Consider the following 16,532-nt stretch of genomic DNA (forward strand, 5'->3'; position numbering starts at 1 on the left):
GCATTGAGTATAGGAGTTCGGACATTATAGTATGGCTGTACAGACCATTGGTTAGGTCACTTTTGGAATATTGCGTGCAATCCTGGTCTCCCTGCTATAGGATGTTGTGAAACTTGAAAGGGTTCAGAAAAGACTTACAAGGATATTGTGAAGGTTGGAGTGTTTGAGTTAGAGGCAGAGGCTGAATAGGCTGGGGCTATTTTCCCTAGAGAGTTGGAGGCTAAGGTGTGACCGTATAGAAGTTAATAAAATCATGGGGGGGTATAGATGGAATGAATAGCCAAGGTCTTTTCCCCAGCGTAGTGGAGTCTAAAATTAGAGTCTTAAAGTGGGAAAGGAAAGTTTGAAAAGGGACCTAAGGGGCAAAGTTTTCATGCAGAGGGTGGTGTGTATATGGAATGAACTGCCAAAAGAAGTGGCGGAGGCTGGTACAATTACAACATTTAAAAAGCATCTAGATGGAGTATGAATAGGAAGAGGTTAGAGGGATATGGGCTAAATGTTAGCAAATGGGATTAAATTAATTTAGGATATCTGGATGGCATGGACAAGGAAAGGTGTTTTCTTTGGCGGAATTTTTTCTACGGCTGTTGGAGTGGGAGGAGTGACAGTGAGGACCAGAGGCCCAACGGGAAGGTAAATTTAAAATATAAAAACTTACCTTGGCAGAGCGAACACTGAGTAGGAATGGACATGGGACTGCTGGGTAAGTGAGGCTTTTAAAGGAGCACCAGAGGGAGGGGTCACAATGAGGCGTAGAGGACTGCTGGGTATATAGAATGTAATGCCTTCCACCCGCCTTCCTCATCTAAACAGAAAAAAGGACCCTCGTATGTTGCTAAGGTAAGTAGTTTCAATTGATATTTCTTGTGTATCGTATAATTGATTAAAAGTTTAGTATTAGTTGGTTAGTTGAATAAGACCATAGGGAAGTTCTAGAAATTATTTAACTGATAAATTTTGTATAGATTAATTAAATAAGTAGAGATAGCTGGACAGGTGATGTGCTGTAACTGTATGATATGGGAGCTGGCTGATCCCATTGTGAACGGCAGTGACCACATCTGCAGCAAGTGTTAGTTGCTGGAAGAACTCCAGATCAGAGTTGATGATCTGGAATATGAGCTTCAAACATGACAGCACATCCGGGAGGGGGAGAGTTACCTGGACGCTTTGTTTCAGGAGGCAGTCATACCCGCTAGATTAAGTAATTCAAATTCAGTTAGTGATCAGGAACAACTGAATATGACTGTAAGTAAGGCAGGTAGGGGGATGCTGAGTTCAGAACTGGAGAGCCTCAGCCCTTGACCTTGTTCAACAGGTATGAGATTTGTGCCCTCTGTCTGGATGAGGAAAAGGGCTGTGGACAGATTGAGCCAGCTGACCACTACACCATGGTGCAGAAGGCCATTCAAGAGGGGGGAGCAAAAAGACAAGTAGTTGTTGGAGGGGATATTATAATTAGGGGGACAGATAGTATCCTATGCAAGCTGGATCGGAAGCCCTGCATGGTGTGTTGTCTGCCTGGAGGCAGGGTGCAGGACATCTCTGTCTGGCTTGAAAGGATATTGGAGCAGGAGGGAGAAGAACCAGTTGTGTGGTCCACATTGGCACTAACAACATAGGCACGGCTAGGAAGGAGGACCTGTTTGGGGAGTATCAAGCACTTGGGAGGAAATTGAAGTATAGGTCCTCAAGGGTCATAATTTCCGGATTACTGCCTGAGCCACGTGCTAATTGACATAGGGATAAGAAAATTAGGGAAGTAAACACATGGTTAAGAGATTGGTGTGGGAAAGAGGAATTCCATTTCATGGGACATTGGCATCAGTTTTGGAAGCGGGGCGGAAGGGGATCTGTACCGATGGGACAGTCTCCACCTGAACCGATCTGGAACCAGTGTTCTGATGAAAAGGATAAATAGGGTGGTCACTAGGACTTTAAACTTGTGAGTTGGGGGGAAGGGAAAGGGAAAGCAACAGGGAGTATGAAGTCAAGTAGAAAGATAAGCAGCCAGTTAGCATGTGTGCAGGGTTTAAGTTCAAGGCATTCTAGGAATGAAGCAAAAAAGAAGGATAACTGAGGGCATATTACTAGGGATGTTGGAAATCATGAGGATAAAAAAACTGGCATTAAAGCGCTTTACCTGAATGCTAATAGTTTTCGTTACAATGTAGATGAATTAACAGCGCAAATTATCATGAATAGTTATGATGTTGTAGGCATCACGGAGACATGATTGCAGGGGTTCAGGACTGGCAGTTAAACATCCAAGAATTTACAAACTTATTGAAAAGACAGGGAGGTGGGCAGAGGGAGCGGGGTTGACTTGTTTGTTAAGAATGAAATCAAATCTATGGCACTGAATGACATAGGGCCAGATGATGTGGAGTCTGTGTGGGTGGAGTTTAGAAACCACACAGGTGAAAAAACCATAATGGGAGTTATGTACAGACCTCCCAGCAGTGGTCAGGACCTGGGACGCAAGATGTACCAGGAAATAGATAGGGCATGTCAGAAAGACAACGTCACAGTGATCATGAGGGACTTCAATTTGCAAATGGACTGGGTGAATAATGTTGCCGGTGGATCCAAAGAAAGGGAATTCATGGAATGCTTACAGGATGGCTTTTTGGAACTGCTTGTGATGGAGCCCACAAGGGAGCAGGCTATTCTGGACTTAGTGCTATGTAATCAGCCAGACTTTATACTAAAGGAAGGGAACACTTAGGAGGTAGCAATCATAATATGGTTGAGTTCAGTCTGCAGTTTGAAAGAGAGAAGTCAAAACTGGAGATAATGGTGTTACAGTTAAATAAAGGTAATTTCAGGGACATGAGAGAAGAACTGACAAAAATCGACTGGAAGCAGAGCCTAGTGGGGAAGACAGGAGAGCAGCAATGGCAGGAGTTTCTGGGTGCAATTGAGGACACAGTACAGAGGTTCATCCCAAAGAAAGATTATCCGGGGTGGGGTGTGGGGATTGGACAGCCATGGCTGACAAAGGAAGTCAGAAAATGTATCAAAAAAAAAGAGAGAGGCTATAAAGTGGCCAAGAGCACTGGGAAATCAGAAGATTGGGAAGGCTACAAAAACAAACCGAGGATAACAAAAACAGAAATAAGGAAGGAGATGATCAAATATGAAGGTAAACTAGCCAGTAATATTAGAAATGATAGTAAAAGTTTCTTTCAATACATAAGAAACATATGAGAGGCAAAAGTAGAAATTGGGCTGCTCCAAATTCATGCAGGAAGGCTAGTGATGGGATATAAGGAAATAGCTGAAGAACGTAATAAGTACTTTGTGTCAGTCTTCACAATGGAAGACATGAGTAATATCCCAACAATTAAGGAGAGTCGGGGGCAGTTTTGATTATGGTAACCATTACAAAACAGCAAGTGCCAGAAAAGCTGAAAGTTCTAAAAATTGATAAATCTCCTGGCCCCAATGAGCTACATCCTAGAGTTCTGAGGGAGGTGGCTGAGGAAATAACGGAGGCATTGGTTGTGATCTTTCAAAAATCAATGGAGTCAAGGAAAGTCTCAAATGATTAGAAAATTGCTGTTGTAACCCCCTTGTTCAAGAAAGGATGGAAAATTATAGGCCAATTAGCCTAACTTCGGTTGTAGGTAAAATTCGAGAATCCGTCGTTAAGGATGAGATTTCTAAATTCTTGGAAGTGTAGAATCGGATTTTAAAAAGTCAGCATGGATTTAGTAAGGGGAAGTCATACCTGACAAACCTGTTAGAATTCTTTGAAGATGTAACAAGTAGGTTAGACCAGGGAAAACCAGTGGATGCTATCTATCTAGACTTCCAAAAGGCCTTTGATAAGGTGCCTCACAGGAGGCTGCTGAGTAAGGTGAGGGCCCATGGTGTTCGAGATGAGCTACTGGCATGGATCAAGGATTGCCTGTCTGACAGAAGGCAGAGAGTTGGGATAAAAGGTTCTTTTTCAGAATGGCAGCTAGTGACAAGTGGTGTCCCGCAGGGTTCAATGTTGGGGCTGCAGCTGTTCACTTAATATATTAATGAGCTAGATGAAGGGACTGGGGGCATTCTGGCGAAGTTCACCAATGGTACGAAGTTAGGCAGACAGGCAGGTAATTCTGAGCAGGTGGGAAGATTTAGACAGTTTAGGAGAGTGGTCCAGGAAATGGCTGATGAAATTCACCGTAAGTAAATGCGAGGTCTTGCACTTTGGAAAAAAGAACACAGGCATGGACTATTTTTTAAACGGTGAGAAAATTCATTATGCTAACGTACAAAGGAACTTGGGATTGCTAGTGCAAGGTTCTCTAAAGGTTGACTTGCAGGTTGAGTCCGTGGTTACGAAAGCAAATGTAATGTTGTCATTTATCTCAAGAGGATTGGAATATAAAAGCAGTGATGTGTTTCTGAGACTTCATAATGCTCTAGTTAGGCCCCATTTAGAATACTGTGTCCAATTTTGGACCCCACATCTCAGGAAGGACATACTGGCACTGGAGCATGTCCAGTGGAGATTCACATAGATGATCCCGGGAATGGTAGGCCTAACATATGATAAACGGCTGAGGATCCTAGGATTGTGTTCATTAGAATTTGAAGATTGTGGGGAGATCTAACAGAAACTTACAAGATAATGCATGGCTTAGAAAGGATGAATGCTGGGAATTTGTTTCCGTCAGGTGGGGAGACTAAGGCCCGTGGGCGCAGCCTTAGAATTAGAGGGGGTCAATGTAGAACGGAAAAGAGGAGACATTTCTTTAGCCAGAGAGTGGTGGACCTGTGGAATTCATTGCCACAGAACACAGTGGAGGCCGGGATGTAAAATGTCTTCAAGGCAGAGATTGATAAATTCTTGATCTCGCAAGGAATTAAGAGCTATGGAGAGAGTGCAGGTAAGTGGAGTTGAAATGCCCATCAGCCATATTGAATGGCAGAGTGGACTTGATGGGCCAAATGGCCTTACTTACACTCATATGTCTGATTGAATTATGGACAAGTTGGACCGAAGGGTCTGTTTCCATGCTGTACAGCTCGATGATTCCATGATATAGGGAGATATTAGGGCAAATTGAAAAGGTTTGGTGAAAAAGGCAGATCTTAAGTTAAATCCTAAAGTAGGGAAGTGAGGTAAGGAAGGAACTCTAAAACTTATGGAATTGGCAGACAAATAGTGGAGCAATTAGATCAGGAATGCTCAGGAAAATAGAATTGGAGAATCAAAGTTTCTTTGGAATATTATGGTCCTGGAGGAGATTAGAGATGGAGAGCAGAAAAGAGGCTATTGAAAACATCAATGAATACTTTAAAACTTAGCAAGGAGCCAGTGTATATTTATGAGAACACTACTTGAGAGTAAAGACACAGACAGCAGAGTTTTGGATAATTTCATGTTTAAGGAAGGGAGAATGTGGGAGAGCAGCCTGGAGGGCATGAGAATATTCAAGTTGAGAAGTAATGAAGGCATGCATGACAACTTCAGCAGCACATGAGCTGATGCAAGCGTGGAGGTGGGTGATGTTACAGAGATGCAACTTTAGTGATGGTGCAGCTATGCAGTTGAAAGCGAATCTCATAATATGATGTCATGCTTGTGAACAATTTGGTTCAACTTCAGACAGTTCTGAGGGAGAGGGATGGTGTCAATGATTAGGGAATAGAGTTTCTAGTGGGACCACTGACGACAGTTTTAACTTTCCAATAGTTAATAGATCATTTCTGCTCATCCAGTTATTGGATGTTGGACAAGCCAACTGACAATGGAGGGATTGAGAAAGGCAGTGGTGAAGTAGAGCTGGGATTTGTGAAATATATGTGGAGACTAATACTGTGTTTTGTGATGATATCATAAGAGCTAACATGTAGGGAGGAAATGAGAGAGAGGAACAGAGGCTTCTGGGAAACATCAGAAGTAGTGGCACAGAAGCATAAAATGAAGGCATTGCATCTGATTCTCTGGCTACAAGTTGGATAAGAATGGAACACATCAGCTGGACAACACTGGACAAAAAAAGAAAGAAGATAATGCTGTTAGCTTTGTTGAAGGCACAAATAGTGAGAAGGAAGAGGAAGGACAGTTTGCCTTTGTCACAGTTACACAGAACTTAGACTGCTTTGATTTGGTGGTTGGAAACCTGATTTGATTTATTCAAGCACAGAGGTCTGGGATAGATGAGCATCAATTTCCTTTTACTCAGGTTGGCCCTTTCCAGACTGGTGTCCATTGATACAAATCTTGTCTGCTTCATTGAGTGAATGGTAAAAATCCCACTTACTATTTGAAGAACAGCAAAGAATTCTTCCATTATCTTACCTAAACAATTAGAGCAAGGACAAATTGACTATTCAGCTCTATTGCTGTTGGTTGAATAAGGTTCATTTGGAATAGTCACCAATTTCATCGATGTAATAATTGCAGCACCAAAGATAATTCTTTTTATATAATTTTGCATGCATACTGTTTTTATCTTTGGGGAATAGTGGGGAAGTGGTGAAAGGAGTCATAGGCAGATCATGAATTCTCTTCTATGACCAACAAGTCATGGCCAGGACTTGAATGTGGAGCTTCTAGCTTAGAGGTAGGGAGCGTAAAGCCTCCATCCAAAAGTAATTGATAACGAGCTAAAAAATGTTATTTTGTTATTAAAACAAAATATGGTATGACTGAAATTTTGCAGGAGCATATTAGTCCCTAGCAATAGTGTCATAGCCAATTGATGGAATTCCTGCCAAGTTACATTTATCTCATCACATTTAACGTATTTCAATTATGAACATAAACATTTCTTTCTATTTCTCTTTTAGTACCTGGTGGTTGACACTCAATTAATGCTGGGAGGAAAGCACAGATACAGTCTGAGCCCTGAGGAGTACATATTTGCAGCTCTGAATCTCTACCTTGACATCATAAATCTCTTCCTTTTCATACTCCAAATTATTGGTCTGAGTCGTTAGGGAGTCCCAGCGCACCATGCAGTTGAGGATTCCCTCCAGCGTATTTCATTCACTTTCCACACCTCTGCCTTCGAACCCTACACCTCCAACCGCAACAAGGACAGAACCTCCCTGGTCCTAACATTCTAGCCAACAAACTCCACATACATCATCCTCTGCCATTTCCACCACCTACAAACAGACCCCACCACCAGAGATATATTTCCCTCCCTACCCCTAACCACCTTCTGTAAAGACCATTCCCTCCATGACTCCCTTGTCAGGTCCACGCCCTCCACTAACCCACCCTTCCCTCCCGGCACCTTCCCCTGCCACCGCAAGAATTGCAAAACCTGCACCATACCTTCCCCCTCACCTCCGTCCAAGGCCCCAAAGGAGCCTTCCGTATATATCAGAGTTTTACCTGCACTTCCACACATGTCATTTACTTTATCTGTTGCTCCCAATGCGGTCTCCATTTTATTGGGGAGACAGTACGCCTACTTGCAGAGTGTTTCAGAGAACATCTCTGGAACACCTGCACCAACCAATCCCACCACCCTGTGGCTGAACGCTTCAACTCACCGTACCAGGTAAAAACAATGACTGCAGATGCTGGAAACCAGATTCTGGATCAGTGGTGCTGGAAGAGCACAGCAATTCAGGCAGCATCCGAAAAGCTTCGAAATCGACGTTTCGGGCAAAAGCCCTTCATCAGGAATAAAGGCAGAGAGCCTGAAGCGTGGAGAGATAAGCTAGAGGAGGGTGGGGGTGGGGATAGAGTAGCATAGAGTACAATAGGTCAGTGGGGGAGGAGATGAAGGTGATAGGTCAGGGAGGAGAGGGTGGAGTGGATAGGTGGAAAAGGAGCTGGGCAGGTCCTGGGCCTTCTCCATCACCACTCCCTAACCACCCGATGCCTGGAGGAAGAATGCCTCATCGTCCGCCTTATGACCCTTCAATCACACGGCATCAAGGTAGATTTCACCAGTTTCCTCATTTCCCCTCCCCCCACCTTAATCCAGTTCCAACCTTCCAACTCGGCATTGCCCTCATGACCGGTCCTACCTGTCCATCTTCCTTCCGCTCCACCCTCCCCTTTGACCTATCACCATTACCCCCACTTTCATCCACCTATCACACTCTCAGCTACCTTCCCCCAGCCCCCCTTCCATTTATCTCTCAGCCCCAGAGGCTCACAACCTCGTTCCTGGTGAAAGGCTTTTGCCCGAAACATCGATTCTCTGCTCCTTGGATGCTGCCTGATCTGCTGTGCTTTTCCAGCAACACACTCTCGAGTTTAAGAAAATACCTTAAGCATATATCACACCAATCGTGCATTCAGCTAATGCGTATGATTATTTATAACTGATGCTTTTTTAATGCAAGCCTTCTTTTCAGAAAGCAATTATCTGTTCGTTTAGATGATGAGGGAAAAGCACAACTATTTAAACATCCAATAGTTGTAGTTCTGGTTTTACTGCACCAGGTCACATGATTTTAAATGCCACACTATAAAATCTAAACTATATCCATAACTTATCGCAACATAAAACCACCATTAAAATTCCCTAAATAAGATAAAGCTTTACAAACAAAACAACTGGTGGATACCCAAATTAAAATGTATCATTTTATCAAAGCTTCCTTTGTCTTAATATTCCAAGAACTGGATTAAGGTGGGGGGAGGGGAAATGAGGAAACTGGTGAAATCTACATTGATTGAAGGGTCCCAAGGCGGACGATGTGGCATTCTTCCTCCAGGTATCGGGTGGTTAGGGAGTGGAATATTCCAAAACGTGTTTATTCCAAACCTTCTGCACCTAGTTGTGATTTGGATTAGTAGAAATTGTACAATTGAAAATTAGAAGTACTGAATATAATGATTTATAAACAGTGAAACTGAAGTGAGCCAGAAAAGTACTTCAGTTCATATGTCTTTAAGTCTGGAAATATTTACCAATAACCAATTATGAAAACATCCACATAAGGAAATATAAAATAATAAAGAGAAGGTTGGAGAGTTGTGTTACCATAAATAAAAGATCACAGAGTTCAAAAAGGTTGATTACTTTGAAAGGACGAATGCAGTTCAAAATGTCAAATTATACATGTTGGCATCTATAGGTTCAACAACAACAACATGGAAAAGACATACACAAAAGAAAATGCAAAGTAACATGTTTTTCATGATCAAGAAGGTAGCAAATGTAGGAACTTATAAACATACCATAACCAGCTGGGAATTTTCACAACCTCGAACCATCCTATAATCTTAAATCACATGTTCCTGGCCAAGATAAAGAAAGTTGACCACTGCTATACTTACGAGCATGACCTCCCCAGAATCGAAAGGATCCAAACGTTAATAAATATTGATAGTTACATAGATTTACTTAGAATAAGAGACAGCTGTCCATCAGGGAAAATAAGTTATCAAAACCAAGTCTGGATCATGAAATGGGAGGAACATAATTAAGAGACAAGTCCTATACGTAAAAAATTATTTTTGTAACCCAAGACAAACTACACATATTGAAGAACAAACTGAAAAAAAGTCTAATTCAACTGGTTTGCTTAGATCTTAAAAATGTGTTGCTGGAAATCCTGAAGAAGGGCTTATGCCCGAAACGTCGATTCTCCTGCTCCTTTGATGCTGCCTGACCTGCTGCGCTTTTCCAGCAACACATTTTTAAGCTCTGATCTCCAGTATCTGCAGTCCTCACTTTCTCCTGGTTTGCTTAGATGTCAGATTCACTTAACTGGCTTAGGCATCACTTTAATATTTGATGGCTATCCTACTTAAGATAATCTTACTGTAGCAATTGAAATGTAACTGTTCTATACTAGAAATGAAATTGCACCGCCACTCTTTTTTTCAGAATGTATTAACTATTGTGTTGCATTACCATGAGTTTGAGTTGCAAGTTTAGTTCTTTAATAAACTTTTATGTACATTTTAGAATTCATGTCGTCTCACATAGCTTACAGCATTGTTGAGTTGAGAATCTTACTTTATGGTCCCTGTGAAAGAAACATTGCTCAGGATTGAGAATTTTGACATGGACACTGATGACAAATTTATCACCTGGAGACTATCTGGAGGACAGTGATAATGATGACTATCTCATTTCCTTTGAGGTGGAATCAGTCAGTCCTTTAGACTTATTTGTCTTTGCAATCTGTCTTTCTGTACTTGAAGTTAACAGGGATCATCTGAGACGTACACCTGATCTGGAATTATTCCAAACATAACCTATTATAATAGACATAATCTCTAAAGTATAAACAGAAAGTTCTGGTGAAACGCAGCAGGTCTGGCTGCATTTGTGGAGACAGAATCTGAGGGGCTGAATTTTCCCAAGATTTGGCTGAATGTCAATTTCAAAGAGCTCCATGGAGGGTTTCTCTCCATTAGCCCGAGCAAGTACTCTCACACAACTTTATACTGTCTCCATATTCAGTACATATCCCACTTCCACACTACTGCTCTCATAGAAACTTGTGTTGAGTTGTGCCTGGGACAGGGCTGTGTCCATGGTCTGGAGGAACATGCAGCAGTACCACAAGAATATAGTGCCCTTCTCCACAAGGGTAAGTGCCACCATCTTCTCTCTCTGACCTCACTCTCACTCCAACTTTACTGATACACCCACCTCCCATTAAGATCAACCACTCTCACTAACTACAGCATCTTCACTCGATGGTTCTCACCAATCCCATCTCCCTGAACTATGAACCCTTCCTGCCTGCTCAGTTTTTTACTCTTACTCAGGATACCAAGGTTTGTGCGAAGATTTGTAGCTCGGGTGCTCATTGTTGTGGTTCTGTTTGCCGAGCTGGGAATTTGTGTTGCAGACATTTCGTCCCCTGTCTAGGTGACATCCTCTGTGCTTGGGAGCCTCCTGTGAAGCGCTTCTGTGTTGTTTCCTCAGGCATTTATGGTGGTTTGTCTCTGCCACTTCTGGTTGTCAGTTCCAGCTGTCTGCTGCAGTGGCCGGTATATTGGGTCCAGGTCGATGTGTTTGTTGATAGAATCTGTGGATGAGTGCCATGCCTCTAGGAATTCCCTCGCTGTTCTCTGTTAGTGTTGTCTCAGTTGAACTCATGTTGCTTGTCATCTGCGTGTGTGGCTACTAAGGATAGATGGTCATGTCGTTTCGTGGTTAGTTGGTGTCCATGGATACGGATCGTTAGCTGTCTTCCTGTTTGTCCTCTGTAGTGTTTTGTGCAGTCCTTGCATGGGATTTTGTACACTGCATTGGTTTTGCTCATGCTGGGTGTCGGGTCCTTTGTCCTGGTGAGTTGTTGTCTGAGAGTGGCTGTTGGTTTGTGTGCTGTTATGAGTCCTAGTGGTCTTGGTAGTCTGGCTGTCAGTTCAGAAATGTTCTTGATGTATGGTAATGTGGCTAGTCCTTTGGGTTGTGGTATGTCCTCATTCCGTTGTCTTTCCTTTAGGCATCTGTTGATGAAATTGCGGGGGTATCCGTTTTTGGCGAATACTTTGTATAGGTGTTCTTCTTCCTCTTTTTGCAGTTCTGGTATTCTGCAGTTCAGGATACCTCACTACCTTTCTTGACTGTACAAATCATCCCAATGGATGATAGTCCCCTTTTTCCTTCAAACATAGTTATTTAGTTGAGGCACAGGCAATGTGATAGCCACAAATTCTGCTGGCACATATTGTAGATGTGACATTGACATGCAACTGTACCTTACAGTAACATGTCTATTCCACTCACACCGCTCCCTCCCCCCCCCATACAGTTCATTGCTGGCTTGCAACAGTTAAGAAGCAAATAGTTGAGTATTTAAAATGCCAAAGCATTGCAGGCTATGGATCAGATGCAGATAAATTGGATTAGTGCAGTTTGGCGTTTGTTGGTTGACATAGAGATGGTGGACCGAATAGTCTGTTTTTTTTGGCTGTATGACTTTATGAGAAGCTGCCTAGCTTTCTGGCTCTGTTAAAAGACAATCACATTCTGTCATTATCGCTATGCTTTCCCAGGCTTCATACCAGTGTCCATTTTGTTCAGAGGCAGGGAAAGTCACGCCAATATTTCAAGATCTCAACTTCCACGAATAAAATTTGTGAAATCCTATTCTTTAGAAAAACTGAACTATTGCCATATGTTGTTGCTCATGAAGAAAGTAGTATAATTCTTTGCTTGAACAAACAATGCAAGTCACTAGTCTGATATGGCTGTCCTCCATAGATTGGTAATGTCCACTTCACAGACTGGTATGACCAGGAGGCATAACAATTCATTGCAGTGGTGTTCTTGTTTGCCATCAGCAATGCCCTGCATGGCATGAAATTTGGCTACAATGAGAGAATGGCATAACTCAATTACCACTTTTGTAATCTATCTTGTAAAGCTGCTCAGACATACCAGATTAGTTACATCTCCACCTGCTTACATTCTTTGGAAGGGTAGCATCAGCAAACACAACCCTAGGGTGCTACCTTACCAAATTAGCATTCTCAGTTGCTCCTCCTCTTCATCCTCCAGAAAACATGAATATCAATCATATAATATATGAATGTAGCATAACATATGAATGTAGCGTACACGATAACAATCCATGGTACAAAAATTTTCTGCCAACTGATTTAAAAGAAATCAGTGACCAAAAACATGTACAAAATAATATTCAGGAATAATCCCGTTTTCCTAATGACCCTTTAAATCATTCAACAGCTCCTTAAAGATGCAGCAGTTCTGCCTTTTCAGTGAATTGGTGACTCATCTGGTGTGAACACTAAGAATTGGGATGGATGTGACATTTCTCCTTTGATTACACATCGAACTGAAGCACTGAGCTGTCTCTGCGAGGCCCAAGTTCCTTAGAATTAACAGTGGGTTAATCAAGAAGAAATGTGGCAAGAATTCATTCTTGGCACATATAGACATAATTGATTAGAAAATTCCCAAGTAAGTGTTTTGTTCCCTGGCTCAGTCATTATTCAGCTTGGTGAACAAAATTTTCACCTTAAACCATTTATGATCTTATATTGTGAAGAAGTCATGCTATGATCACACTTTGCTGGCATTGGTGGTGATGTTGCACCTTTGCTGGTGGCAAGGTATAATCACAGTTTATAAACAATTTTCATGATCAAGGCCACCATAGGAATTTTACCCCGGAAAAGCAGATAGGAAGCGTTTTTTTGTTAATTCTTTCCTGGAATATGAGCCGATCTGTAAGGCCAGCATTTGTTGTTCACCCCTGTAGTGATTGTAACAAAGTCAACCAGAAAATGAGTATTAATCTGGTCCAATCAGACAGCCCTGGCCGACAGGTAAGATCAAGAGTGTCAGAGATCCTGTTCACTCTGAGAGCTAGCTCTGAGGGAACTGGATCAGTGTCAAGGACTCTCTATGTGCTAAGAAAGAGTAATTTGATGTCAGGATACAAGCCTCTATGCAGTTATTTCAGTGGTGATAAGAGAAATGTATACTCCTTAAGAAATTTGCTTGCAGCAGTCATCTTTGAGTTGGGGTAAGCATTTTTGGCATCATGCTGTTAACTGAAAATCTTGACTTGTTCAATCCTGTCATTGAAAACTGGGGCCAGTATGCAGAAAGAATACATGATTTTTTTCCAAATAAATGATACTGGGGCAATGGAGGTGACAGGTGATTAGGTCAGATGCTAGAAATCCTCCAATGAGCAATTCATCTCTTGATGACAGTGTGAAACAGACTGATATATTATAAGAGGTTGATGTTAGGAAGGAGGATGTGCTGAAAATTTTGAAAAATTTGAGGACAGATAAATCCCCTGGGCCAGACGGGATATACCCTAGGTAACTACAGGAAGTGAAGGAAGAGATTGCTGTGAAGGATGATCTTTCCATCTTCACTGTCCACTGGAGTGGTGCCAGATGATTGGAGGATGGCAAATATTATTCCCTTGTTCAAGAAAGAGAATAGGGATAATCCTGGGAATTACAGACCAATCAGTCTTATGTCTGTGGTGGGCAAAATATTGGAGAGGTTTCGGAGAGACAGGATTTATGATTACTTGAAAAACCATAGCTTGATTAGAAATAGTTAGCATGGCTTTGAGAGGGGCAGGTCATGCCTTACAAACCTTATTGAATTCTTTAAGGATGTTACAAAACACATTGATTAAAGTAGTGCAGTGGATGAGGTGTACGTGGATTTTAGCAAGGTATTTAATAAGGTTCCCCATGGTAGACTCATTCAGAAAGTAAGGAGGCATGGGACACAGGAAAGTCTGGCTGTCTGGTTACAGAATTGGCTGGCCCATAGAAGACAGAGAGTGGTGGTACTGGAAAGCATTCAGCCTGGAGCTTGGTGACCAGTGGTTTTCTGCAGGGATCGGTTCTGGGATATCTGCTGTTTGTGATTTTTATAAATTATTTGGATGAGAAAGTGAAAGGATGTGTTAGTATGTTTGCCGATGACACAAAGATTGATGGAGTTGTGCATAGTGTGTAGGGCTGTTGTAGGTTGCAAAGGGACATTGACAATCTGACACTGGTACAGCTGAGAACAGACGCGAGTAAAATAGTCAGGGCAGGCAGGGACAAGGTAGGACTAATAAACTGCATTTATTTCAATGCAAGGGGCCTAACAGGAAAGGCAGATGAACTCAGGGATTGGTTAGGAGCATGGGACTTGGATATCAGAGCAATTACAAGAAAGATGGCTCAGGGATGGGCAGGATGGGCAGTTTAATGTTCCAGGATACAAATGCTACAGGAAGGATAGAAAGGGAGGCAAGAGGGGAGGGGGAGTGGCATTTTTGATAAGGGATACATTACAGCTGTGCTGAGGGAGGATATTCCTGGAATTACATCCATGGAAGTTATTTGGGTGGAACTGAGACAATTTTCTGATTCAGTATATGGATGTATCTACTAGAGAAGGTGCAAAACTTGACCTACTCTTGGGAAATAAGGCAGGGCAGGTGATTAGGGTGTTAGTGGGGGAGCACTTTGGGGCCAGCGACCATTATTCTGTTAGATTTAAAATAGTGATGGAAAAGGATAGACCAGATCTAAAAGCTGAAGTTCTAAATTGGAGAAAGGCCAATTTTGACGGTATTAGGCAAGACCTTTCGAAAGCTGATTGGGGGCAGATGTTCACAGGTAAAGGGAACGGCTGGAAAATGAGAAGCCTTCAGAAATGAGATAATGAGAATCCAGAGAAAGTATATTCCTGTCAGGGTGAAAGGAAAGGCTGGTAAGTACAGGGAATTCTGGATGACTCAAGAAATTGAGTGTTTGGTTAAGAAAAAGAATGAAGCACATGTAAGGTATAAATTGAGTGAATCCTTAGAAGCATATAAAGGAAGTAGGAGTATTAGGGAAATAGATGGTGACATCTTGCAAAATGTCCAGATTACAGAGGAGGAAGTGGTGGATGCCTTGAAATGGGTAAAGGTGGATAAATCCCCAGGACCTGGTCAGGTGTACCCAAGAACTCTGTGGGAAGCTAGAGAAGTGATTGCTGGGCCTCTTGCTGAGGTATTTGTATCATCGATAGTCACAGGTGAGGTGCTGGAAGACTGGAGGTTGGCAAACATGGTGCCACTGTTTAAGAAGGGTGGGAAGGACAAGCCAGGGAACTATAGAACAGTGAGCCTGACATCGGTGGTGGGCAAGTTGTTGGAGGGAATCCTGAGGGATCAGATGTACATGTATTTGGAAAGACAAAGACTGATTAGGGATAGTCAACATGGCCTTATGCATGGGAAATTATGTCTCACAAACTTGATCAAGTTTTTTGAAGAAGTAACAAAGAGGATTGATGAGGGCAGAGCAGTAGATGTGATCTCTATGGACTTCAGTAAGGCTTTCGATAAGGTTCCCCATGGGAGACTGATTAGCAAGGTTAGATCTCATGGAATACAGGGGGAACTAGCCATTTGGATACAGAACTGGCTCAAAGAAATAAGACAGAGGGTGGTGGTAGAGGGTTGTTTTTCAGACTGGAGGCCTATGACCAGTGGAATGCACAAGTATCGGTGCTGGGTCCTCTATGTTTTTCATTTACATAAATGATTTGGATGTGAGCATAAGAGGTACAGTTAGTAAGTTTGGAGGTGTAGTGGACAGCGAAGAGGGTTACCTCAAATTACAACAGGATCGTGACCAGATGGGCTAATGGGCTGAGAAGTGGCAGATGGAGTTTAATTCAGATAAATGGAAGATGCAGCATTTTGGGAAAGCAAATCTTAGCAGGACTTATACACCTAATGTGTATAAATGAAGTGAAACTATTACTGTACTCTAACAGATGAAAGGCTTAACAGACAATTAATTTTTCAATGTATAATTACAGTTACATCACACTGTAAATTTTTGCTATAAATTCTGTGTTACGATTGAGGCCTCCACGATCACCTGATGAAGGAGCGTCGTTCCGAAAGCTAGTGTGCTTCCAATTAAACCTGTTGGACTATAACCTGGTGTTGTGTGATTTTTAACTTTGTACACCCCAGTCCAACACCTGCATCTCCAAATCATAGTTAATGATGAGTCAGCCAGTGTCACCTACATCTAACACGCGAATTAAAAAAAGAAAGCACAGTGCTGTTTAGAAAGGAAATTCAGAATTATCACCCACAGA

General features: G+C 42.2%; 1 protein-coding gene across 1 annotated transcript in view; it reads left to right on the forward strand.

Annotated features, from left to right (window-relative positions):
* Positions 1-7,127, forward strand: part of zgc:110410 (uncharacterized protein LOC553618 homolog) — a 34,889-nt gene extending 27,762 nt beyond the window's left edge. Inside the window, exon 10 of the mRNA XM_043690247.1 lies at positions 6,796-7,127. Within this exon, the coding sequence (XP_043546182.1) occupies positions 6,796-6,945 (150 nt within the window). The 3' untranslated portion in view covers positions 6,946-7,127. The remainder of the gene's footprint in view (positions 1-6,795) is intronic.
* Positions 7,128-16,532: the final 9,405 nt, after the last annotated feature.

The sequence above is a fragment of the Chiloscyllium plagiosum genome, chromosome 5 (assembly GCF_004010195.1).
Source record: "Chiloscyllium plagiosum isolate BGI_BamShark_2017 chromosome 5, ASM401019v2, whole genome shotgun sequence".
Taxonomy (NCBI): domain Eukaryota; kingdom Metazoa; phylum Chordata; class Chondrichthyes; order Orectolobiformes; family Hemiscylliidae; genus Chiloscyllium; species Chiloscyllium plagiosum.